This window comes from Salvelinus fontinalis, chromosome 8 (genome assembly GCF_029448725.1).
Source record: "Salvelinus fontinalis isolate EN_2023a chromosome 8, ASM2944872v1, whole genome shotgun sequence".
Taxonomy (NCBI): Eukaryota; Metazoa; Chordata; class Actinopteri; order Salmoniformes; family Salmonidae; genus Salvelinus; species Salvelinus fontinalis.
Window position 1 is genome coordinate 18070095 of NC_074672.1, and position 27201 is coordinate 18097295.

Consider the following 27201-nt stretch of genomic DNA (forward strand, 5'->3'; position numbering starts at 1 on the left):
CAGTTCAGTATGTAGTAGCAGCTGACAGTTCAGTATGTAGTAGCAGCTGACAGTTCAGTATGTAGTAGCAGCTGACAGTTCGGTATGTAGTAGCAGCTGACAGTTCGGTATGTAGTAGCAGCAAACAGTTCGGTATGTAGTAGCAGCTGACAGTTCAGTATGTAGTAGCAGCAAACAGTTCAGTATGTAGTAGCAGCTGACAGTTCAGTATGTAGTAGCAGCTGACAGTTCTGTATGTAGTAGCAGCTGACAGTTCTGTATGTAGTAGCAGCAAACAGTTCGGTATGTAGTAGCAGCTGACAGTTCAGTATGTAGTAGCAGCAAACAGTTCAGTATGTAGTAGCAGCTGACAGTTCGGTATGTAGTAGCAGCTGACAGTTCTGTATGTAGTAGCAGCAAACAGTTCGGTATGTAGTAGCAGCTGACAGTTCAGTATGTAGTAGCAGCAAACAGTTCTGTATGTAGTAGCAGCAAACAGTTCGGTATGTAGTAGCAGCTGACAGTTCAGTATGTAGTAGCAGCAAACAGTTCGGTATGTAGTAGCAGCTGACAGTTCGGTATGTAGTAGCAGCAAACAGTTCGGTATGTAGTAGCAGCTGACAGTTCAGTATGTAGTAGCAGCAAACAGTTCAGTATGTAGTAGCAGCTGACAGTTCGGTATGTAGTAGCAGCAAACAGTTCGGTATGTAGTAGCAGCTGACAGTTCTGTATGTAGTAGCAGCTGACAGTTCGGTATGTAGTAGCAGCTGACAGTTCAGTATGTAGTAGCAGCTGACAGTTCAGTATGTAGTAGCAGCTGACAGTTCAGTATGTAGTAGCAGCTGACAGTTCTGTATGTAGTAGCAGCTGACAGTTCTGTATGTAGTAGCAGCTGACAGTTCTGTATGTAGTAGCAGTAAACAGTTTGGTATGTAGTAGCAGCTGACAGTTCAGTATGTAGTAGCAGCTGACAGTTCAGTATGTAGTAGCAGCTGACAGTTCTGTATGTAGTAGCAGCTGACAGTTCTGTATGTAGTAGCAGCTAACAGTTCTGTATGTAGTAGCAGCTGACAGTTCAGTATGTAGTAGCAGCAAACAGTTCTGTATGTAGTAGCAGCTGACAGTTCTGTATGTAGTAGCAGCAAACATTTCTGTATGTAGTAGCAGCTGACAGTTCTGTATGTAGTAGCAGCAAACAGTTTGGTATGAAGTAGCAGCTGACCGTTCTGTATGTAGTAGCAGCAAACAGTTATGTATGTAGTAGCAGCTGACAGTTCAGTATGTAGTAGCAGCAAACAGTTATGTATGTAGTAGCAGCTGACAGTTCAGTATGTAGTAGCAGCAAACAGTTTGGTATGTAGTAGCAGCTAACAGTTCCGTATGTAGTAGCAGCTGACAGTTCTGTATGTAGTAGCAGCTGACAGTTCTGTATACAGTGGCAGCTAACAGTTCTGTATGTAGTAGCAGCTGACAGTTCTGTATGTAGTAGCAGCTAACAGTTTGGTATGCAGTAGCAGCTAACAGTTCTGTATGCAGTGGCAGCTAACAGTTCTGTATGTAGTAGCAGCTGACAGTTCTGTATGAATTAGCAGCTGATAGTTCTGTATGTAGTAGCAGCTAACAGTTCTGTAAGAAGTAGCAGCAAACAGTTCTGTATGAAGTAGCAGCAAACAGTTCTGTATGTAGTAGCAGCAGACAGTTCTGTATGCAGTAGCAGCAGACAGTTCTGTATGAAGTAACAGCTGACAGTTCTGTATGTAGTAGCAGCTGACAGTTCAGTATGTAGTAGCAGCTGACAGTTCTGTATGTAATAGCAGCTGACAGTTCAGTATGTAGTAGCAACTGACAGTTCAGTATGTAGTAGCAACTGACAGTTCTGTAGAAGCTAACAGTTTCGTATGTAGTAGCAGCTAACAGTTCCGTATGTAGTAGCAACTGACAGTTCAGTATGTAGTAGCAGCTGACAGTTCAGCATGTAGTAGCAGCTGACAGTTCTGTATGTAGTAGCAGCTGACAGTTCTGTATGTAGTAGCAGCTGACAGTTCAGTATGTAGTAGCAGCTGACAGTTCTGTATGTAGTAGCAGCAAACAGTTCTGTATGAATTATTAGCTGATAGTTCTGTATGTAGTAGCAACTGACAGTTCTGTATGTAGTAGCACCTGACAGTTCTGTATGTAGTAGCAGCTGACAGTTCTGTATGTAGTAGCAGCTGACAGTTCTGTATGTAGTAGCAGCTAACAGTTCTGTAGAAGCTAACAGTTTGGTATGTAGTAGCAGCTAACAGTTCCGTATGTAGTAGCAGCTGACAGTTCTGTATGTAGTAGCAGCTGACAGTTCTGTATACAGTGGCAGCTAACAGTTCTGTATGAATTAGCAGCTGATAGTTCTGTATGTAGTAGCAGCCAACAGTTCTGTATGTAGTAGCAGCTAACAGTTCTGTATGTAGTAGCAGCTGACAGTTCTGTATGTAGTAGCAGCTAACAGTTCCGTATGTAGTAGCAGCTAACAGTTCCTTATGTAGTAGCAGCTGAAAGTTCTGTATGTAGTAGCAGCTGATAGTTCTGTATGTAGTAGCACCTGACAGTTCTGTATGTAGTAGCACCTGACAGTTCTGTATGAAGTAGCAGCTGACAGTTCTGTATGTAGTAGCAGCTGACAGTTATGTATGTAGTAGCAGCAAACAGTTCTGTATGTTGTAGCAGCTAACATTTCTGTATGTAGTAGCAGCTAGCATTTCTGTATGTAGTAGCAGCTAACAGTTCTGTATGTAGTAGCACCTGACAGTTCTGTATGAATTAGCAGCTGACAGTTCTGTATGTAGTAGCAGCTGACAGTTCTGTATGAATTAGCAGCTGATAGTTCTGTATGTAGTAGCAGCTAACAGTTCTGTATGTAGTAGCAGCTGACAGTTCTATGTGTAGTAGCAGCTGACAGTTCTATATGTAGTAGCAGCTGACAGTTCTGTATGTAGTAGCAGCTGACAGTTCTGTATGTAGTAGCAGCTGACAGTTATGTATGTAGTAGCAGCTAACAGTTTTGTATGTAGTAGCAGCTAACAGTTCTGTAGAAGCTAACAGTTTGGTACGTAGTAGCAGCTAACAGTTCTGTATGTAGTAGCAGCTGACAGTTCTGTATGTAGTAGCAGCTGACAGTTCAGTATGTAGTAGCAGCTGACAGTTCTGTATGTAGTAGCAGCTGACAGTTCTGTATGTAGTAGCAGCTAACAGTCCTGTATGTAATAGCAGCTAACAGTCCTGTATGTAATAGCAGCTGACAGTTCTGTATGTAGTAGCAGCTAACCGTTCTGTATGTAGTAGCAGCTAACAGTTCTGTATGAATTAGCAGCTAACAGTTCTGTATGTAGTAGCAGCTAACAGTTCTGTATGTAGTAGCAGCTAACAGTTCTGTATGTAGTAGCAGCTGACAGTTCTGTATGTAGTAGCAGCTAACAGTTCCGTATGTAGTAGCAGCTAACAGTTCCTTATGTAGTAGCAGCTGAAAGTTCTGTATGTAGTAGCAGCTGATAGTTCTGTATGTAGTAGCAGCTGACAGTTCAGTATGTAGTAGCAGCAAACATTTCTGTATGTAGTAGCAGCTGACAGTTCAGTATGTAGTAGCAGCAAACAGTTTGGTATGAAGTAGCAGCTGACCGTTCTGTATGTAGTAGCAGCAAACAGTTATGTATGTAGTAGCAGCTGACAGTTCAGTATGTAGTAGCAGCAAACAGTTATGTATGTAGTAGCAGCTGACAGTTCAGTATGTAGTAGCAGCAAACAGTTTGGTATGTAGTAGCAGCTAACAGTTCCGTATGTAGTAGCAGCTGACAGTTCTGTATGTAGTAGCAGCTGACAGTTCTGTATACAGTGGCAGCTAACAGTTCTGTATGTAGTAGCAGCTGACAGTTCTGTATGTAGTAGCAGCTAACAGTTTGGTATGCAGTAGCAGCTAACAGTTCTGTATGCAGTGGCAGCTAACAGTTCTGTATGTAGTAGCAGCTGACAGTTCTGTATGAATTAGCAGCTGATAGTTCTGTATGTAGTAGCAGCTAACAGTTCTGTAAGAAGTAGCAGCAAACAGTTCTGTATGAAGTAGCAGCAAACAGTTCTGTATGTAGTAGCAGCAGACAGTTCTGTATGCAGTAGCAGCAGACAGTTCTGTATGAAGTAACAGCTGACAGTTCTGTATGTAGTAGCAGCTGACAGTTCAGTATGTAGTAGCAGCTGACAGTTCTGTATGTAGTAGCAGCTGACAGTTCAGTATGTAGTAGCAACTGACAGTTCTGTATGTAGTAGCAGCTGACAGTTCTGTATGTAGTAGCAGCAAACATTTCTGTATGTAGTAGCAGCTGACAGTTCAGTATGTAGTAGCAGCAAACAGTTTGGTATGAAGTAGCAGCTGACCGTTCTGTATGTAGTAGCAGCAAACAGTTATGTATGTAGTAGCAGCTGACAGTTCAGTATGTAGTAGCAGCAAACAGTTATGTATGTAGTAGCAGCTGACAGTTCAGTATGTAGTAGCAGCAAACAGTTTGGTATGTAGTAGCAGCTAACAGTTCCGTATGTAGTAGCAGCTGACAGTTCTGTATGTAGTAGCAGCTGACAGTTCGGTATACAGTGGCAGCTAACAGTTCTGTATGTAGTAGCAGCTGACAGTTCTGTATGTAGTAGCAGCTAACAGTTTGGTATGCAGTAGCAGCTAACAGTTCTGTATGCAGTGGCAGCTAACAGTTCTGTATGTAGTAGCAGCTGACAGTTCTGTATGAATTAGCAGCTGATAGTTCTGTATGTAGTAGCAGCTAACAGTTCTGTAAGAAGTAGCAGCAAACAGTTCTGTATGAAGTAGCAGCAAACAGTTCTGTATGTAGTAGCAGCAGACAGTTCTGTATGCAGTAGCAGCAGACAGTTCTGTATGAAGTAACAGCTGACAGTTCTGTATGTAGTAGCAGCTGACAGTTCAGTATGTAGTAGCAGCTGACAGTTCTGTATGTAGTAGCAGCTGACAGTTCAGTATGTAGTAGCAACTGACAGTTCAGTATGTAGTAGCAACTGACAGTTCTGTAGAAGCTAACAGTTTCGTATGTAGTAGCAGCTAACAGTTCCGTATGTAGTAGCAACTGACAGTTCAGTATGTAGTAGCAGCTGACAGTTCAGCATGTAGTAGCAGCTGACAGTTCTGTATGTAGTAGCAGCTGACAGATCTGTATGTAGTAGCAGCTGACAGTTCAGTATGTAGTAGCAGCTGACAGTTCTGTATGTAGTAGCAGCAAACAGTTCTGTATGAATTATTAGCTGATAGTTCTGTATGTAGTAGCAACTGACAGTTCTGTATGTAGTAGCACCTGACAGTTCTGTATGTAGTAGCAGCTGACAGTTCTGTATGTAGTAGCACCTGACAGTTCTGTATGTAGTAGCAGCTGACAGTTCTGTATGTAGTAGCAGCTAACAGTTCTGTAGAAGCTAACAGTTTGGTATGTAGTAGCAGCTAACAGTTCCGTATGTAGTAGCAGCTGACAGTTCTGTATGTAGTAGCAGTTGACAGTTCTGTATACAGTGGCAGCTAACAGTTCTGTATGAATTAGCAGCTGATAGTTCTGTATGTAGTAGCAGCCAACAGTTCTGTATGTAGTAGCAGCTAACAGTTCTGTATGTAGTAGCAGCTGACAGTTCTGTATGTAGTAGCAGCTAACAGTTCCGTATGTAGTAGCAGCTAACAGTTCCTTATGTAGTAGCAGCTGAAAGTTCTGTATGTAGTAGCAGCTGATAGTTGTGTATGTAGTAGCACCTGACAGTTCTGTATGTAGTAGCACCTGACAGTTCTGTATGAAGTAGCAGCTGACAGTTCTGTATGTAGTAGCAGCTGACAGTTATGTATGTAGTAGCAGCAAACAGTTCTGTATGTTGTAGCAGCTAACATTTCTGTATGTAGTAGCAGCTAGCATTTCTGTATGTAGTAGCAGCTAACAGTTCTGTATGTAGTAGCACCTGACAGTTCTGTATGAATTAGCAGCTGACAGTTCTGTATGTAGTAGCAGCTGACAGTTCTGTATGAATTAGCAGCTGACAGTTATGTATGTAGTAGCAGCAAACAGTTCTGTATGTTGTAGCAGCTAACATTTCTGTATGTAGTAGCAGCTAGCATTTCTGTATGTAGTAGCAGCTAACAGTTCTGTATGTAGTAGCACCTGACAGTTCTGTATGAATTAGCAGCTGACAGTTCTGTATGTAGTAGCAGCTGACAGTTCTGTATGAATTAGCAGCTGATAGTTCTGTATGTAGTAGCAGCTAACAGTTCTGTATGTAGTAGCAGCTGACAGTTCTATGTGTAGTAGCAGCTGACAGTTCTATATGTAGTAGCAGCTGACAGTTCTGTATGTAGTAGCAGCTGACAGTTCTGTATGTAGTAGCAGCTGACAGTTATGTATGTAGTAGCAGCTAACAGTTTTGTATGTAGTAGCAGCTAACAGTTCTGTAGAAGCTAACAGTTTGGTACGTAGTAGCAGCTAACAGTTCTGTATGTAGTAGCAGCTGACAGTTCTGTATGTAGTAGCAGCTGACAGTTCAGTATGTAGTAGCAGCTGACAGTTCTGTATGTAGTAGCAGCTGACAGTTCTGTATGTAGTAGCAGCTAACAGTCCTGTATGTAATAGCAGCTAACAGTCCTGTATGTAATAGCAGCTAACAGTTCTGTATGTAGTAGCAGCTAACAGTTCTGTATGTAGTAGCAGCTGACAGTTCTGTATGTAGTAGCAGCTAACAGTTCCGTATGTAGTAGCAGCTAACAGTTCCTTATGTAGTAGCAGCTGAAAGTTCTGTATGTAGTAGCAGCTGATAGTTCTGTATGTAGTAGCACCTGACAGTTCTGTATGTAGTAGCACCTGACAGTTCTGTATGAAGTAGCAGCTGACAGTTCTGTATGTAGTAGCAGCTGACAGTTATGTATGTAGTAGCAGCAAACAGTTCTGTATGTTGTAGCAGCTAACATTTCTGTATGTAGTAGCAGCTAACATTTCTGTATGTAGTAGCAGCTAACAGTTCTGTATGTAGTAGCACCTGACAGTTCTGTATGAATTAGCAGCTGACAGTTCTGTATGTAGTAGCAGCTGACAGTTCTGTATGAATTAGCAGCTGATAGTTCTGTATGTAGTAGCAGCTAACAGTTCTGTATGTAGTAGCAGCTGACAGTTCTGTATGTAGTAGCAGCTGACAGTTCTGTATGTAGTAGCAGCTGACAGTTCTGTATGTAGTAGCAGCTGACAGTTCTGTATGAATTAGCAGCTGATAGTTCTGTATGTAGTAGCAGCTAACAGTTCTGTATGTAGTAGCAGCTGACAGTTCTGTATGTAGTAGCAGCTGACAGTTCTGTATGTAGTAGCAGCTGACAGTTATGTATGTAGTAGCAGCTAACAGTTTTGTATGTAGTAGCAGCTAACAGTTCTGTAGAAGCTAACAGTTTGGTACGTAGTAGCAGCTAACAGTTCTGTATGTAGTAGCAGCTGACAGTTCTGTATGTAGTAGCAGCTGACAGTTCAGTATGTAGTAGCAGCTGACAGTTCTGTATGTAGTAGCAGCTGACAGTTCTGTATGTAGTAGCAGCTAACAGTCCTGTATGTAATAGCAGCTAACAGTCCTGTATGTAATAGCAGCTGACAGTTCTGTATGTAGTAGCAACTAACAATTCTGTTTGTAGTAGCAACTAACAATTCTGTATGTAGTAGCAGCTAACAGTTCTGTATGTAGTAGCAGCTAACAGTTCTGTATGAATTAGCAGCTAACAGTTCTGTATGTAGTAGCAGCTAACAATTCTGTATGTAGTAGCAGCTGACAGGTATGTATGTAGTAGCAACTAACAATAATTTTTTTAGTAGCAACTAACAATTCTGTATGTAGTAGCAGCTAACAGTTCTGTATGTAGTAGCAGCTGACAGTTCTATGTGTAGTAGCAGCTGACAGTTCTATATGTAGTAGCAGCTGACAGTTCTGTATGTAGTAGCAGCTGACAGTTATGTATGTAGTAGCAGCTAACAGTTTTGTATGTAGTAGCAGCTAACAGTTCTGTATGTAGTAGCAGCTGACAGTTCAGTATGTAGTAGCAGCTGACAGTTCAGCATGTAGTAGCAGCTGACAGTTCTGTATGTAGTAGCAGCTGACAGTTCTGTATGTAGTAGCAGCTAACAGTCCTGTATGTAGTAGCAGCTAACAGTCCTGTATGTAATAGCAGCTAACAGTTCTGTATGTAGTAGCAACTAACAATTCTGTTTGTAGTAGCAACTAACAATTCTGTATGTAGTAGCAGCTAACAGTTCTGTATGTAGTAGCAGCTAACAGTTCTGTATGAATTAGCAGCTAACAGTTCTGTATGTAGTAGCAGCTAACAATTCTGTTTTTAGTAGCAACTAACAATTCTGTATGTAGTAGCAGCTAACAGTTCTGTATGTAGTAGCAGCTAACAGTTCTATATGAATTAGCAGCTGACAGTTCTGTATGTAGTAGCAGCTGACAGTTATGTATGTAGTAGCAGCTAACAGTTTTGTATGTAGTAGCAGCTGACAGTTCTGTATGTAGTAGCAGCTAACAGTCCTGTATGTAGTAGCAGCTAACAGTCCTGTATGTAATAGCAGCTAACAGTTCTGTATGTAGTAGCAACTAACAATTCTGTTTGTAGTAGCAACTAACAATTCTGTATGTAGTAGCAGCTAACAGTTCTGTATGTAGTAGCAGCTAACAGTTCTGTATGAATTAGCAGCTAACAGTTCTGTATGTAGTAGCAGCTAACAATTCTGTATGTAGTAGCAGCTGACAGGTATGTATGTAGTAGCAACTAACAATTCTGTTTTTAGTAGCAACTAACAATTCTGTATGTAGTAGCAGCTAACAGTTCTGTATGTAGTAGCAGCTGACAGTTCTATATGTAGTAGCAGCTGACAGTTCTGTATGTAGTAGCAGCTGACAGTTATGTATGTAGTAGCAGCTGACAGTTCTGTATGTAGTAGCAGCTGACAGTTCTGTATGTAGTAGCAGCTGACAGTTATGTATGTAGTAGCAGCTAACAGTTTTGTATGTAGTAGCAGCTAACAGTTCTGTATGTAGTAGCAGCTGACAGTTCAGTATGTAGTAGCAGCTGACAGTTCAGCATGTAGTAGCAGCTGACAGTTCTGTATGTAGTAGCAGCTGACAGTTCTGTATGTAGTAGCAGCTAACAGTCCTGTATGTAGTAGCAGCTAACAGTCCTGTATGTAATAGCAGCTAACAGTTCTGTATGTAGTAGCAACTAACAATTCTGTTTGTAGTAGCAACTAACAATTCTGTATGTAGTAGCAGCTAACAGTTCTGTATGTAGTAGCAGCTAACAGTTATATATGAATTAGCAGCAAACAGTTTGGTATGTAGTAGCAGCTAACAATTCTGTATGTAGTAGTAGCTAACAGGTATGTATGTATGTTGTAGCAACTAACAATTCTTTTTTTAGTAGCAACTAACAATTCTGTATGTAGTAGCAGCTAACAGTTCTGTATGTAGTAGCAGCTGACAGTTCTGTATGTAGTAGCAGCTGACAGTTATGTATGTAGTAGCAGCTAACAGTTCTGTATGTAGTAGCAGCTAACAGTTCTGTATGTAGTAGCAGCTAACAGTTCTGTATGTAGTAGCAGCTAACAGTTCTGTATGTAGTAGCAGCTGACAGTTCTGTATGTAGTAGCAGCTGACAGTTATGTATGTAGTAGCAGCTAACAGTTCTGTATGTAGTAGCAACTAACAATTCTGTTTGTAGTAGCAACTAACAATTCTGTATGTAGTAGCAGCTAACAGTTCTGTATGTAGTAGCAGCTAACAGTTCTGTATGAATTAGCAGCTAACAGTTCTGTATGTAGTAGCAGCTAACAATTCTGTATGTAGTAGCAGCTGACAGGTATGTATGTAGTAGCAACTAACAATTCTGTTTTTAGTAGCAACTAACAATTCTGTATGTAGTAGCAGCTAACAATTCTGTATGTAGTAGTAGCTAACAGTTCTGTATTTAGTATGTAGACCATAAGGACGTCATGTGCTCTCTAAACCGTTCAGCTGGCCAAACTGTTTTGTGAATGTCATTGTTTTCGACAGTGTGTTTTCCAGGCCAGTGATGTTTGTCTGTAGGGTTTGTACTAGTTTGTACTGTAGCCGACATTTGTTGTTTGTGTATAGCGGAGGACTTTACTCATACTCACCCTGAACACTCAGACCATGTAGTACTGTACACAAACTGTTTGGTCAGCCTTGAGGGAGTGTGCCTTTTGGCTGGACAGCTTCTTTTGACAAACACACATTTGAGACTGGAATTATCATACTCTTTAGATACTGAGTAACAACCTTAATCAACGCTACAATTTAAAATAAATAAAACGTTACAATTTAAAAGAAATAAAACGCAACTTGTCCTAACTTCTCAGCGTGCGAAATGGTGAGGGAATGTTGTTACATGGAGATACATTCATTGTTGTGGTTAATCAGTTGAAACATGGATGAGCGTGCTTTAGTTTTGAAAAACAGGTCAGTCAGTGTTGAGTATGGAACACGGTCAACTTCAACCAGGGAGGGGTGGATTAGTTCACACAGATGGAATCTGTCAAAAGGTCCAGTAAAAGTGTTGATAAGAAATGGAGGATGACTAAATTCTACTAGGACGTTTTAGTCCTACATAACATGTGACTGTATCATACAGTACATGGAAGATGCTGCATTTTCCAAACTGTAGTTTTTTTGATGTTGATGAATGGTGTACTGGCAACCTGCCGAAGACTGATGCAGACCGACTGAGCGAGCATGATGCAGACCGACTCCTAACGTATATCTTTACAACCCAACATGACAACATGACAGGCATCTGTCTTAGAAGCTTTTTGTGTCAGACTATATACTGTACCTCTTGGCAATACAGTATATCTCAGACATACAGTAGAGTGTCATGTTCTTGTTGTTATTGTCATGGAACATGGTGTCATCAGTGGGAGAAAGATGTGGCTTGGACTGACTCTCTCTGTGAGATGGGGTGAGTCCCTCCATTCAGGCTCACAGCCCAGGCCCTTTAATATACTGTATCAATTGATGAGTACCACGCTGGTGATTTTCCGTATGTGTTGCTCTCTGAGATGTAAACACCCTTTTAAAAGGAATATTCCAGTAAAAGAGGAGTCTCTCTTCTGAGGGAAAAAAACTTAGGCGAGTGTGTGTTTCAACAGGGCCAGATGTGTAATGCCGTGGAGAACTAATGCATAACAAATGAATTGTGTGACGGTGCTATGAAAGCGTATGTTATAGTACAGAGTTCACACAGTCAGTATTCAGACATTGGACGATGTCCCTCTCTAACACTGATACAGCAACTATCATAGAGTTTAATTCATGTCCACTTTCTCCTCTCTCCAGACCACAGATTTATTTGAAATGATTGAGAAGATGCAGGTAAGGTATATTGGATTTATTTTTGTTGCTTTTTTAAAATCTAACCTAAACTTTCCAAACAAGGCAGTGTCACTAACCAGTGAATTAGTATCTATGAGCTCTGTTGGCTTTGCATTTCAGTAACAATGGCTTGTCTTACCTCTGTACTCAGGGTCAGCAGGGCTGGGTAAGACAGTGTTAAAGGAAAGATGTCAGGGGTGATATGTCTGGACAGACACTCTTATGATACTTCTACCCAGCCTCCCGCGCTGCTAATTATCTTGCTTCGAAGAACACCCGATAACCCTCTGTCCTTTGAAAGCCATTACCATCCTCCCTACCCAAAATAGAGGAATATAGGTTAACATGACAGCCTTTGCGCTAAAACAACACAAGATAAGACCGTGTTTGATATACTACTAAAAATTGGGGAAAAGGGTGTCCTTTTTACACTGTCTGAAAGTACATTTTTACTTTAACAGATGACTTTATAGTACTTACTGTAACAGCATCAACATTAATATGTGATGTTCATCTCTATTTATGATGTTTTACTTCAAGATTATTATGAGAAAAGGAAACCAAATATGGACTTGAAGAAAAGTTTTTTTTTTGCTCTGTTGACAGAGTTATGTGTAAAGGCATGCCTTTGAACATAAGATAATCAGTTTGTTTGCCAAGTGCTCCAGGAATCCCTCCTCTCCTCTATCTCAGACATCATATCAGACAGACTCACAGCCCTCACATGGTCAGTCCTTTACCTACATGTCTGCAGCCAGTATCTGTACACACTCATGGACTGAGGAACAAACACTCCACTTGTGTTTTAGGGGTATTCAGGCCTCATACTGTCCGTATGCCAAGTCTTTATAAGTGACACAGTCCCAAAGGTCTTATTACTGCATCCATGCCTTTGTCTTTCAGGTTAACTGGCTGCTCTTTTCACAGATTAATTAATTCTATGCATCTCCTTACCTATCTCTCTATCTCCCTCCAACTCCTCACTCTGCATCCCTTTGCTCTTTTGCCCACTTTCTGTATTACACACATGGATGGCTGTGTTACCTCTTAGTCTGTTGATAATATGATTAGTCATCCCTGTACTTTGTTACTCCCTCTGAAACTGTGGATTCAAATGTAACTAATCTGTCAGATAAGATGTACGACACGGTTGTGAATCAGTAATAATGATGAACGTCTCTGGACCTCTGATGACCTGGGTTTGGACTGTAACATCAGCTATCATGTGTAACTAGCATTCTCTTCTCTCTCTCTCTCTCTCTCTCTCTCTCTCTCTCTCTCTCTCTCTCTCTCTCTCTCTCTCTCTCTCTCTCTCTCTCTCTCTCTCTCTCTCTCTCTCTCTCTCTCTCTCTCTCTCTCTCTCTCTCTCTCTCTCTCTCTCTCTCTCTCTCTCTCTCTCTCTCTCTCTCTCTCTCTCTCTCTCTCTCTCTCTCTCTCTCTCTCTCTCTCTCAGGGCAAAAGAATGGAGGAGCAACGATGCACCTTTCCTCCCCCACTCAAAGTATGCTGGCTCTCAAGACCTCTCTCACACTGACACACAGTACCTCCATTGTCTTACTGCTCTTCATATCTCTCTGTATCTGACTGCTGACAAGAGAAAAATGTTGTCCATGCTTACAGTCCACAGCACTCCAAAGGCTCAAATCTAGCAGCCCTCCATATCTAATAATGTATAAACTAACATGGTTATAAGGATATAATAAATGTTACAGAGTAATATAATCATCACATCCCCGCAGCCTCATTGTCTGTATCAAAGCTGATAGGCACTTTGGCTTGGATTTAATGGTCACACAGCATCACATCATTCAATTAGTAGTATCACTGAAGACTACTGAGAGACAAATGTCTTACTTGGTGTGTCTGTGTTGTTCTCTCTGCAGACTGAGGAGGACTACATTCCTTACCCCAGTGTCCATGAGGTATGTACAGACTCAACTTAAATGCAGTCATTTCACCAGTAACATGGATTTGGGGTATTTGTGCTTCATGGTTGATATTTCAGAATTCATTAGAAATCACTATCACACTGCTTGGGCAAAAAGCCCCCAACCTCTCTGTGCTCATCTCCATGTTGTGAACCAGGTATTAGAGAGAAAGAGCGGGTTCCCCCTGATTCTGCTACCTCAGTTTGGGGGTTACTGGATTGAGGGGAACAACCATGAGCTGAGTGATAGTACTGACCCAGACCAGATCCAGCCTCCGTCCCCCACCACACGCAACAAGCTGGAGAGTAACTGCACCGCCAAGATCTACAGAAAGCACTTTCTGGGCAAGGTGAGCCTGAACACTGGGACTGTTGTGAAGGAGTTTTCATTTCAGCATTTCTGTACTTTGTCTTCTCCTTCATCCCCCTTGTCCTTCCAATCACTTCCAACTGCCCCTACAATAATATGACAAAAACAAGCACTGTGGCTGTAAATTAATGAAAAAGGCTATGTGGGTACAAAACATTTATGAAGCACCTTTCACACAACGTATTGCAGCCCAAAGGGCATTCTACTAGTATGGAGAGACCATAACTCATATAGGTAAGTGTTTTACAATCAATGTCCCTTGCTATTCATTACAGTAATGAAAGTGAATGAGGGTTAGAACAATCCCACCTGGTAACCTAATAAGAGCAATTTATCGTGCCGGTTGACACTTCAGAGACTGGTGCTAATGAAGATAATGAAGATAATGAAGATGCATTAGGCTTTGCCACATGTTTTACACCAGCCAGAGTAATAGGAAACAAATTTAGTCTGCTCATAGAGGTGAGGAAAGATTCTGAATGGAATAGCAGCAGTTGCCTGGCACAGAAAGCCTACTGTTAATGAATGAACTAATTTAAAAGTGTGTGTGTGTGTGTGTGCGTGCGTGCGTGCGTGCGTGCGTGCGTGCAACCGCGCCTGTGTGTGCAATTTTAGAGAGAAAATGAAAATGGTCTCTTCGACTGACTGTGTGCTTGTGCTGCGTCACCAGGAGCACTTTAATTACTACTCAGTGGACGGCGCTCTGGGACATCTGGTGTTCTCCCTGAAGTATGACGAGATCGGAGACCAGGAACACCTTCGCCTCATGCTCAGGTAAAACAACCTTAGCCTCCCACCACCATCATCATCACCACCGCCGCCATCATCACCACCAGCATCATCATCATCACATCCTTCTCTCTGCTGGCTCTCATCCCTCTCCCCTCCTCCCCTTCCATCCCCACATTCTCCTTTATCAGGACACTGTGTATACATACAGTACATACAGTACATACAGTACATACAGTACTAGACTGTAAACATACAGTACATACAGTACTAGACAGTACATACAGTACCTACAGTACATACAGTACATACAGTACCTACAGTACCTACAGTACATACAGTACTAGACTGTAAACATACAGTACATACAGTACATACAGTACTAGACTGTAAACATACAGTACATACAGTACATACAGTACATACAGTACTAGACTGTAAACATACAGTACATACAGTACCTACAGTACATACAGTACATACAGTACATACAGTACTAGACTGTACATACAGTACATACAGTATATACAGTACATACAGTACTAGACTGTAAACATACAGTACATACGGTACATACAGTACATACAGTACTAGACTGTAAACATACAGTACATACAGTACCTACAGTACATACAGTACATACAGTACATACAGTACCTACAGTACCTACAGTACATACAGTACTAGACTGTAAACATACAGTACATACAGTACATACAGTACTAGACTGTAAACATACAGTACATACAGTACATACAGTACATACAGTACTAGACTGTAAACATACAGTACAGACAGTACATACAGTACATACAGTACTAGACTGTAAACATACAGTACATACAGTACCTACAGTACATACAGTACATACAGTACATACAGTACTAGACTGTACATACAGTACATACAGTACATACAGTACATACAGTACTAGACTGTAAACATCCCCACGTTCTCCTTTATCAGGACACTGTGTATACATACAGTACTAGACTGTAAACATACTGATTCTGTTTACACAAGTCTGTATCTCTACAGCTGAGTAATGCACAGTTGTAGCTCTGCTGTAATCAATGGAAAGCTGCTCAAATTAGAATTTCCATTCACTTCCAGTGTTTATATAAGTCGTTCCCTGGTGTTTATATAATCCCATTCTCCAACTGATAGTCCTGTCATAGGAGTCATGAAGCCAGAGGGAGAGTGAAAACACCGCACTGTCTTTTCCTCATCCGCATGATGTGACAGATGGACTATTTAGGTCAGTGGGTGGGTGGAGGGATACGGACGCAGGGACAGAAGTGTTGCATCACTATGATCATCGTGAGAACATGTTGTTATGATTGTCATCACCAGGACCAAGCTGAAGACCTATCATGATGTGATCCCCATATCCTGTCTCACGGAGTTCCCTAACGTGGTGCAGATGGCCAAGGTGAGAGCATGGTTAGGAACAGTTTATCAAAACACATGTTCAAAAGTTGCAGTGTCATAATAGTATCATAATGACACTTGATGAAAGTGTCCATGATTTCATGTGTTCTTTTTGACAGCTTGTCTGTGAAGAAGTGAATGTGGATCGCTTTTTTCCTGCCCTTTACCCAAAAGTAAGCCTTGTGTTTTGAAGTGTTCTACTTCTGAGATATTTAACAACAGAAATCTACCGTTTACATGGATAGTTAACATCTGATACTGACTATTCATTCAATCTGTGATCTGTCAATAGGCTTCAAGACTCATCGTCACTTTTGATGAACATGTCATTAGCAACAACTTCAAGTTTGGAGTCATCTACCAGAAGTTTGGACAGGTGAGCCTTGGTACATCAAGACCAGTTAAAACTATTGGTAACACTAAATACAGAGCACATCAAATCATCATCAGGCCGAACTCATGTACTGACTGAGTCCTGAAGTTAGTTCATTAACATGAGTACCCTCTCTTGCAATTCTCATAAGACAATTAATATGCTTAAAGGGTGATTAAGCAACATTTTGTGACTGTATCAACAGTGGACTAATTAAAAAAACATGTTTTTAGTGGAGTTTCCCTTTAATGCTTATACTCCTCCCCCATTACATTCATATAGTCTCTCTAAGCCTAAGTCAACTATATGTTTCTCTTCAGTATTCCTTCTCATTACAATCACAACACTATTGTTTACTGATAAGCTACTGGAGCCTCAATAGAGGGCCCTTGTATCTTTTCATGGAGCCTAGGGAGTGGAGCTCCACATCCTTGACCTTTAAACTCTAAAGGAGAGGACCACACTCAGCAGATATAGGCTCCACCTCACAGAGGCTCCAGGGGCCTCAATAACCATCTCCTCAGAACCCAGAGAGACATTAACATGCAGGAGAAACACTGGGGATTGAATACACATAGAAAAGCAAAGGAGAGAGGGAGGGTGGGAGGGAGAGAGGGCAAACAAAGATCTGAGTGGTCCCTCTCAACCTCACTCATAGATGTGTGCACACACACAGAGCCACTCCAGTCACAGCACAAACAAACTCACTAGAGAAACAAAAGCACTCTCTCTCGTCCGTCAAAGTGAAGGGCCTCTCCTGTCTTCTCATCTCACAGAGCTGTGTAATTGACAGCCAGGAGTGATAAACTAACCCTCACCTCATGATCTTCGCATCCTCTATACGTTTATTGAAAGCTTGGTCTTCCTTCCTCCAGGCACCTTAGAGATCTAACTGTGTTAAATGAGAACGGTGTGATATTATGATTGACCATGCTCCCTGTACTGTACGTTTGTAGTTAAGCCCAATGTTAATCATGCATTATGCTGATGGATGCTAAGGGTACTTCTGTCAGACGCCACTATAGATTTTCTAATGCAAGTGTTGTTGACAGTGTTTTGTCTTGATGTTTGTTGATGGGTCCTGAAGTATAGTTCGATTTTTACACAGCTCCCTATTTTCTGTGTATTCTGGGATCAGGGACAAAAGTGTTATTGTTATTCACTCATTATTCTAGTTTTGTATTAGCCATAATAATGATAGTATTCACAATACAATAACTTACATCTTCTCAAGTATGTCATCATGAGACCTTCATATATATGACATGATAATAGGTTACGTAATCCTCATAGTGCTTTGATCAATGGCAGTGTTTTTCTTCAAATGTATGACTGCCGTTAACCTCTACAAAATCCTGGTTTGCAGACATCAGAAGTAGAGTTGTTTGGAAACAGTGCCGAAAGTCCTGCCTTTGTTGAATTCCTAGAGTTTCTGGGGGAGAAGGTCGAGCTGCATGACTTTAAAGGGTAAGAACTTTTTAATATACTCATTCGATATCAAACAAGCAGGATCTTGTATGGATATCCTGAACAGTGTATTGGAGAAAGAGGCAGGTTTCACTGAATGGTCCTATCTATTGGTCTAGGTTTCGTGGTGGGTTGGACGTGACCCACGGCCAGACAGGCTCTCAGTCCGTCTACCACAACTACCGCAACAAGGAGATCATGTTTCATGTGTCCACCAAGCTGCCTTACACCGAGGGGGACACACAACAGGTACTGTACCAGCCTCCCCTGCTCTACCTCTCCTGCTCTATACATTTGATGCAGACTGTCATCATCACACTGAGTTTCTGTCATGGATCACGTTTTAAAGATGGCTGTAGGACATGAGTATTGGTATTCATATGATCCATTATGATTGGAAACATCATGGAAACATTCATGCAGGGTATATATATTTCAGTCCAGTCTTACATGAGTCACTTTCTCAGTCTTCGCTCATCAGGGGAAGTGTCACAACTCAAACACAGACAGACACCTTATCCGGACTCATACACAAACAATGTCTTAAGCCTGTCTGGACAAACAAACACCGTAAGTTAACAGGAAGAACACACGCAATGTGTAATCAGAGCCCCCAGCTGCAGCGGGAGCAACCGATTGAGAGTAAAGCCAATCAGAGCTGTTGTCCAAGTTGATATGGTGGAGCAGCAACATTTCCCCAGGTGTTTGTTTGTCCTGGCTCATCTGCTGTGAGAGAGAGGGACGGACGGACGGTCTGTCTGTCTGTCTGTCTGTCTGTCTGTCTGTCTGTCTGTCACAAGACTGTCTGTCTGTCACAAGACTGTCTGTCTGTCTGTCTGTCTGTCTGTCTGTCTGTCTGTCTGTCTGTCTGTCTGTCACAAGACTGTCTGTCTGTCACAAGACTGTCTGTCTGTCTGTCACAAGACTGTCTGTCTGTCTGTCACAAGACTGTCTGTCACAGACAGACAGACAGACAGACAGACAGACAGACAGACAGACAGACAGACAGACATGTTCTTGACCATTGCATGTGATATGAATGCAGAGTTTTTTTAAAACAAGTTGCTGTGTTGTGTTGCAGTTGCAGAGGAAGAGGCACATAGGAAACGACATCGTGGCCATAGTGTTCCAGGAGGAGAGTACACCCTTCGTACCAGATATGATCGCCTCCAACTTCCTCCATGCCTATGTGGTGGTGCAGGTGGAGAACGCCTGTACTGACAACGTACTGTACAAGGTGCTGTATCTGTCTCTGATCTTCATTAATACACACATAGACGGTCTCATGTCGCTCACCAAACTATCAAACCACACACATATTATCACCATTCATGGCACATGTGATTGTCACCTGTTAGGTGTCAGTGACAGCTCGAGATGACGTACCTTTCTTTGGACCTCCCCTGCCAGACCCGGCCGTCTTTAGAAAAGTGAGTTGGTCCAACTACAATCCCAACTGGATGGACTTTGGTCAGCTTCAGTGTTTTCTCCCCCCTCCATCATCTTGTCTGTCATTCAGTCCATTTCCTCTTTTATCCCAGGGTCCAGAATTCCAGGAGTTCCTCTTCACTAAGCTCATCAACGCTGAGTATGCCTGCTACAAAGCTGAGAAATTTGCCAAACTGGAGGTGAGTTATTCTCCTTCTCAGACATGGTTTTCAATGTCAGACAGTTTTTTTTGGCAGACAGTGTTTTCAGTGTTTCTCTGCCAAGGTATGACACCTACCATTACTTATCATCTGTGGATGCTTTTCTGGGAATTTGTAACTTTAACTAGGTGTGTGTGTGTGTGTGTGTGTGTGTGTGTGTGTGTGTGTGTGTGTGTGTGTGTGTGTGTGTGTGTGTGTGTGTGTGTGTGTGTGTGTGTGTGTGTGTGTGTGTGTGTGTGTGTGTGTGTGGTTATGTGTGTGTGTGGTTATGTTTGCGTGGTTATGTGTGTGTGTGTGTTTGCGTGGTTATGTGTGTGTGTGATCAGGAGCGTACGCGGTCCGCCTTGCTGGAGACGCTGTATGAGGAGTTACACATCAACAGCCAGGCCATGATGGGTCTGGGAGGAGACGAGGATAAGATGGAGAACGGGTCCGGAGGAGGAGGGGGCTTCTTTGAGTCCTTTAAGGTAACCTGGCACAGCTGGGAAAAGGCTTGGGGCAGTAGGCTTAGTATACACTGACTAATGTGATTTTACACATCAACACTTGTTCCTGAATATGTCACTTGTGACACAATAGTTAGTTATAGATGCACATAATGCAGTTTCAAATCAGTTTGAATTGAATGTGAAACTGAAACTAAAACAGAAAACCTTTACTATCTTATAGTGACAGTTGTTTCACTATTTCTCTGCTGTTCCCTCTTGGTTGTACAGGTTGTTGTCTGTCTGGTGGTGTCCATAAATAATACAGGACACTGGAGTAAAATGCTTGATCAATCTCCATTAGTCTGTCTGGGGAACAGCTCTGTCTCTGTGCTCTGCTGCTCTGTTCTGTGGGCTTACTGAATGAATGGCTCACCAGCTTCTCAATGTCAGGCTTCATATGTTGTAGTGTGTTCTTTCTGCAGCATGGCCTGTGTTTGTGACAACGCTGGCTTTATCTCCTTCTCTGTTTCACCATTCCAGAGACATACAATACTAGATCTGACAATGGGAATACAGTCATGTATCTCTCTCTCCATCAGATGCTCTATCTCTGCTTCTCTGTCTCTACCTCCAGCCAGGTCTCTTCTACAGGGCTACTCTGGGTTCATTGGTTTTGGATGCTCGCCGACTGGTGTTTAGTGTGGACACATAAGCAGGCAGATATCTCCCTCACTGCTCTACAACCCCGCCTTCTCTTCCCACCCGCCCACCCACACTGACTCAGCCCCTGAGTCCCCTTGGGGGTTACGAGCTTAGTGTTTCTCCTTGCAACTACCTTAGTGCTTGATGGGAACTTACTGGGTTATGTATCTTGTAGTTCCAGTGTCTTTCTCCGAGCTTGTCCTTCTCACTCTGACTGAAGTGGTTAGTTAGAATTAGTCAGTGTTAGACCCAGCTCAACGTGTCTCCTCCTTGTCTCTCTCTCTGAAGTGGTTAGTTAGTTAGAGTCAGTGTTAGACCCAGCTCAACGTGTCTCCCCCTTGTCTCTCTCTCTGAAGTGGTTAGTTAGTTAGAGTCAGTGTTAGACCCAGCTTAACGTGTCTCCTCCTTGTGTGTCTCTCTCTCTCTCTGAAGTGGTTAGTTAGTTAGAGTCAGTGTTAGACCCAGCTCAACGTGTCTCCCCCTTGTCTCTCTCCCTGAAGTGGTTAGTTAGTTAGAGTCAGTGTTAGACCCAGCTCAACGTGTCTCCCCCTTGTCTCTCTCCCTGAAGTGGTTAGTTAGTTAGAGTCAGTGTTAGACCCAGCTCAACGTGTCTCCCCCTTGTCTCTCTCTCTGAAGTGGTTAGTTAGTTAGAGTCAGTGTTAGACCCAGCTCAATGTGTCTTCTCCTTGTCTTTCTCTCTGAAGTGGTTAGTTAGTTAGAGTCAGTGTTAGACCCAGCTCAACGTGTCTCCTCCTTGTCTCTCTCTCTGAAGTGGTTAGTTAGTTAGAGTCAGTGTTAGACCCAGCTCAACGTGTCTCCCCCTTGTCTCTCTCCCTGAAGTGGTTAGTTAGTTAGAGTCAGTGTTAGACCCAGCTCAACGTGTCTCCCCCTTGTCTCTCTCTCTGAAGTGGTTAGTTAGTTAGAGTCAGTGTTAGACCCAGCTCAACGTGTCTCCTCCTTGTCTCTCTCCCTGAAGTGGTTAGTTAGTTAGAGTCAGTGTTAGACCCAGCTCAACGTGTCTCCTCCTTGTCTCTCTCCCTGAAGTGGTTAGTTAGTTAGAGTCAGTGTTAGACCCAGCTCAATGTGTCTCCTCCTTGTCTCTCTCTCTGAAGTGGTTAGTTAGTTAGAGTCAGTGTTAGACCCAGCTCAACGTGTCTCCTCCTTGTCTCTCTCCCTGAAGTGGTTAGTTAGTTAGAGTCAGTGTTAGACCCAGCTCAACGTGTCTCCCCCTTGTCTCTCTCCCTGAAGTGGTTAGTTAGTTAGAGTCAGTGTTAGACCCAGCTCAACGTGTCTCCTCCTTGTCTCTCTCTCTCTGAAGTGGTTAGTTAGTTAGAGTCAGTGTTAGACCCAGCTCAACGTGTCTCCTCCTCGTCTGTCTCTGTAGCGGGTGATTCGCAGCAGAAGCCAGTCTATGGATGCCATGGGTCTCAATTTCAAGAAGCCACTCACTGTCTCCACTAGTCTCAGCGTCAACTTTACCCACAACCCACCTGAGAGTCCCAAATTCCCAGGGATAGTAAGTACACTAAAGTAACAGTCCCACTGACAGCTCTGGTCTTGAGTGAGATGAGCGACGCTCTCTCTCCCTTCCCTGAGAAACCCTTGATAGAGCCCATTCCTTGCCTCTTCACACGCCTGCCTAACTCACTAACCTCTCACACAATAGAAATAGATAAGTCTTCACTCACACAACCTCTATAAGCTAGAGTTACTAGACACTCACAACTGAGCCTTGCGTTGATATTTGTAGTCCGGTGAGTTACCTTGGATCAAAGGTGCTTTTAACATTGAATGCATTCTAAAATTGTTTTCATTTTAAAAATCTCCTGCCTATGCATTGCATCTGAAACGCTCCCTGCACTGTGTGCTCTGTGTACATGCCAGCTCCAGCTTGTGCTTGATGCTCTGTGATGTTTATATCAAGAACACGCCTGCTTGTTATAAGAGTTCAAGGGGAGTATGTCGTGTGTACGTGATGTTTAGTGCGTACATGGTGAGTATTTTTGAGGCATTTGTCAGACAGATTGAATGATATGTCTGACACTCCAGTGACATTATCAAAGGGGTTTTCCGGTTTATGATTGTCTCAATAATGTATGTGAAATTCTGTATATGTGGGGTGTAGTATTTCACTGACACTGACTTTGTTAATGAAATGTAGGATATTATTTTATTCATTATAACACCTCTATAACAAATCTAAGAGGAAGCTAATTTGTTCACTCACAAGATCATTGTCTACTATATAGCCTCTTGAAGCCACACAAATGTTAGTCCAAGATTTCACATCAAAGGGACAGGCTCAATGATACCCAATATGACTTATTGATCATTCAAAGCATAACACAAACAACAAGTGCTTTTCAAACGTGTATCTGACAGCACTGGAGGCTTTCTTCATGTTCCTGTCTGTTGTACTCTCTTACCCTGTAACGTATGTACTGCTGTGTTCTTCTATCCCTTTCTGTCCTTCTCTTCGTTTCACTGCCTGTGTTGCACCCACGGTGCCCAAAGTCTCTTTCTCGGTCTCTGTTTTATTACTGCGCTTTGATTTGTAACCTCCAGCTGTAACATGTGCTTTAATGTATTTTGTTTTATTAACATAACTTGCTGCATGAAGTCTCATGTTTTTATTTATCTCCTCTCTCTTTCTCTCTCTCTCCCGCTCTCTCTTTCCCTCTCTCTCCCGCTCTCTCTTTCTCTCTCTCTCCCGCTCTCTCTTTCTCTCTCTCTCTCTGACTCAGTCATTGCTTGTCCCAGGGAAAAGTCCCAGTAAATATGGCCGTCGAGGCAGTGCCATAGGGATAGGAACAGTAGAAGAGGTTCATATCTAATTCTAACTACTTCCTCCTTACTACTCTTCCCCTCTGTCTCTTTTTTTTCTACTTGACTCCACTGCATCGTGACCAAACACTTTTCCTGTGGTTGATCAGTGAACCATAACATTAGGATTCCAGGGCAAACACTCCATCAATGCAAAAGGACAACTCCTCGTCTAGTGAAATGTATGACTTTCTGAGGAGGAGGTTGCATCTATAAAGTATTGTACACATACAGTATTTTAAGCTGTAGTTTTACTGAAACAAGTGAAGTTTCTTGTCTCTTTCAACTGTTTGAACCACATCACACACTTTACATTAGTCTTTGATCCACGTAACATCAGATGAAGACACAACGCTAGCACAAATAATGTTTCGTATCACTGCATAAAGACACGTGGTCAGTTTGATGCTGTAGCACCTCCCCTTGGCCCTCACCTCACTAGTCTGTGTTGTCTTGCATATTTCCTTGTTTTGACGTTACATTGTGTGTTCCCCCTCTGTACTCTCCACACGTATCGCTCAACATGTAATTCTTGTTTAGCTAATTCTCCATTTGTTTAAAACTATGAATATTTATGGTTTAGAGAACCCCCCCCCCCCCAAAAAAAGAGAACTGAAATGATCCTCAAGCTCTTTGAAGCTCACATTAGATAAAAGCTCTTTTTCAAGTTCTTATTTTGAAAGCTTTCAAAGGGAGATTGAGTGAACAAAGCGTTCAGTCAGAAAGCACATTTTAGTGGTAAGCCCTGGAGTGCCAGAATCCATCTTTCATCTCATGCTCTGCTCTGCTCTGCTCTCACTAGTCTAGCTGAGTCGCACTGGGGCTTGACGCTAAACCTAATATTCTAACGTCTTCTTATCTGTGTTAGCTTCAACTCCAAGCCACGAGTACCATTACTCTGTAGTCTGATAATAATGATAAACTCTCTTGTATTTTTCCTGTGTAGATGGTCTATACTCTCACTATTTAGTTCAACGATGATCCTGTACCTTAAAAGCTACGGCATTTTGAAAATACAAGTGATGATATATAATAGCACCTAACATAATAGCATTAACAGAAAAAGGAACAGAGCATAATGATGCAATAACCTTAGCGTTGACAGTAGACACAGATGCCATGTTGGGCTATTGATAGGCTGTTATTGTGATAGAAGGGATGTCATGGTTCTCACTGGTTGTTCTTACCCCTGCCCTCTCAGTCTCTGATCATCCCTGGGAAGAGTCCAACCAGGAAGAAGTCTGGTCCCTTCAGCTCCAGGCGCAGCAGTGCCATCGGCATCGAGAACATCCAGGAAGTCCACGAGAAAATGTGAGTGTGAACTCAGAACTCAGAGACATGAATATTGTAAACATGATGTTGATATGTTAGTGACTATGCCTGTGTTTCTCTCTGATACCCCGTCCCGGTATTTGTGTCCAATGCCCTGTCGCTTTGTTGGTATGTACCCTCCTGCCCTTCTTATTCAGCATTGTTCCCTCCCCTCTCAGCAGCAGCCACAGCAGTAGGGAGTGTTTACCTGGAACACAGAAGACACCTGACAGTGGCCACGCGACTCAGGACCCCAAGTCTGAGAACTCCTCCAATCAGAGCTCACCAGAGGTGCTCACCACAAAGACCATGTGAGTAGATGCAATTCCAGATATAGGCCAATATGATGATTCACATTCAAATGTAATCGTCATATCAACATGAAAGTTCAACATCACCAGGACAATGTGATTTAGGTACCCCAAAGTAACCTCAAATATGTACATATTTTTTTTTAACTCAGTTTATTCAGTTTTACACACATAATGAGACAACACAATAAACAATATAAATAATATACTCAACTTGAAAACCAAAAAAATAAGAAATAACTACACTACTGGTCAAAAGTTTTAGAACACCTACTCATTCAAGGGTTTTCTTTATTTTTACTATTTTCTACTTTGTAGAATAATAGTAAAGACATCAACACATTGAAATAACACATATGGATTCATGTAGTAACCAAAAAAGTGTTAAACAAATCAAAATATATTTTATATTTGAGATTCTTCAAATAGCCACCCTTTGCTTTGATGACAGCTTTGCACACTCTTGGCATTCTCTCAATCAGCTTCACCTGGAATGCTTTTCCAATAGTCTTGAAGGAGTTCCCACATATGCTGAGCACTTATTGGCTGCTTTTCCTTCACTCTGCGGTCCAACTCATCCCAAACCATCTCAATTTCGTTGAGGTTTGGGGGATTAAGGAGGCCAGGTCATCTGACGCAGCACTCCATCACTCTCCTTCTTGGTAAAATAGCCCTTACACAGCCTAGTGGTGTATTGGGTCATTGTCCTGTTGAAAAACAAATGATACTCCCACTAAGCCCAAACCAGATGGGATGGCGTATCGCTGCAGAATGCTGTGGTAGCCATGCTGGTTAAATCACAGACCGTGTCACCAGCAAAGCACCCCCACACCATAACACCTCCTCCTCCATGCTTTACGGTGGGAAATACACATGCATAGATCATCCGTTCACCTACACTGTGTCTCACAAAGACACGGCGGTTGGAACCAAACGTCTCCAATTTGGACTCCAGACCAAAGGACAGATTTCCAGCAGCCTATTAGGGGTGGAGTAATGCAACCACTCACAGACGGTAATGGCCATAGACTAACCATCCACTGGACCAAAATTAAAGTTTCCAAGTTTTTTAAATATTTTTTTTATACAATGTAAGTGTAAACAAAATAATAAACAGGGCAAAACAAGCTCACATTTTAGGCTCGGACATGGCAAGAGGAATAATGTCCTCCCCCCATGAAACACAAAGAAATGCTCCTCCAACCAGTAAGTCACAGGGGTGTCAAATACAGACTTATTTTTGTTTTAATAAGAATGCCATCTGAGGGTGGACTGTTCAAAGTAAGACCGGAATGAAGCCCAAGCATCATAAAACAGTTTGGAGTTCCCACGTGTATTGAATTGAAAAATAAATCAATTCAGAGAGCACAACACATCTCCTACCCAATATTTATAAGATGGGGGAGCTGCCATCTTCCAGTTCTGTAGTATTAGCCGTCTAGCTAAAGAGTTGTAAGAGCAACAGTGTCCAACTGAATTCTTGACAGCGGCAAGTACTCCAAAAAGGGCTGTAAGGGGAGATGGCTCTATTACAGTGCCATATATATCAGAGAAAAATTTTAAGTAATTGTTCAGCTTGTCTGGTACAGACCTTGTCAAATCCAGATTGGAGTAGCTGGCGTTCTTTATATAGATCAGAGGAAGGATCTGTAGCATAGATCCAATGTAGCCTTGGCTTCGCTCACATCTCAAAGCCGCTGAGAGTGAGCTTTGTTTTTCTTGGCTGTATAAGAAATAATTTTGTCATGTAGGTATGCTTTGAGGGACTCCCATATAGAAGAGCAGGACATATCTGGGGTTTTCAGCAGAAATCAAATTGACAAACTCCTTATCTGAGAGTAAAATGGAGTTAAGACACCATCGATAACACATAGGAGGTTGCTGGGGTAACTCTAGCTCAAGCAGTAATGGTGAATGGTCAGAAATAACAATACTCTCATAAGTACACCCCTGAAGGTTAGGCAGAAGTGTTTTGTCCAAAAATAAGTAATCAATACGGGAGTATGTTTGATGAACATGAGAAAAAAAAGAATTCTGTCTATCTGTAGGATGTAGGAAACGCCAGGCCTCACACATACCATTTTTCTGAAGAAAAGATTGAATAAGTAGGGCACATTTAGATGGGCCTGTAGTTCTTCATGAGAACTTGTAAAGAACTGGGGATATTGTACAGTTGAAATCCCCCTTCCCTAAAATCAACAAATGGGAATCTAAATTGGGTATAGCAGATAAAATGGTAGAAATTAAACTTGTATCATCCCAATT

At 42.1% G+C, this 27201-nt stretch overlaps 1 protein-coding gene across 13 annotated transcripts in view; it reads left to right on the forward strand.

Moving 5' to 3' along the window:
• The window catches only part of rap1gapa (RAP1 GTPase activating protein a), a 127238-nt gene that overhangs the window by 94254 nt on the left and 5783 nt on the right, over positions 1 to 27201 (forward strand). For 7 of the 13 annotated variants that reach the window (XM_055931543.1, XM_055931542.1, XM_055931532.1 and 4 more), the window contains 18 exons: positions 11380 to 11415; positions 12869 to 12916; positions 13299 to 13337; positions 13501 to 13692; positions 14383 to 14486; positions 15795 to 15873; positions 15992 to 16045; positions 16165 to 16248; positions 17612 to 17712; positions 17832 to 17961; positions 18794 to 18949; positions 19071 to 19142; positions 19254 to 19340; positions 19688 to 19828; positions 21876 to 22007; positions 23236 to 23313; positions 24516 to 24625; positions 24805 to 24936. In XM_055931543.1, the coding sequence (XP_055787518.1) occupies positions 11398 to 11415; positions 12869 to 12916; positions 13299 to 13337; positions 13501 to 13692; positions 14383 to 14486; positions 15795 to 15873; positions 15992 to 16045; positions 16165 to 16248; positions 17612 to 17712; positions 17832 to 17961; positions 18794 to 18949; positions 19071 to 19142; positions 19254 to 19340; positions 19688 to 19828; positions 21876 to 22007; positions 23236 to 23313; positions 24516 to 24625; positions 24805 to 24936 (1757 nt within the window). In that variant the 5' untranslated portion in view covers positions 11380 to 11397. The remainder of the gene's footprint in view (positions 1 to 11379; positions 11416 to 12868; positions 12917 to 13298; positions 13338 to 13500; positions 13693 to 14382; positions 14487 to 15794; positions 15874 to 15991; positions 16046 to 16164; positions 16249 to 17611; positions 17713 to 17831; positions 17962 to 18793; positions 18950 to 19070; positions 19143 to 19253; positions 19341 to 19687; positions 19829 to 21875; positions 22008 to 23235; positions 23314 to 24515; positions 24626 to 24804; positions 24937 to 27201) is intronic. The other 6 variants (XM_055931545.1, XM_055931536.1, XM_055931533.1 and 3 more) reach the window with 5 other exon arrangements.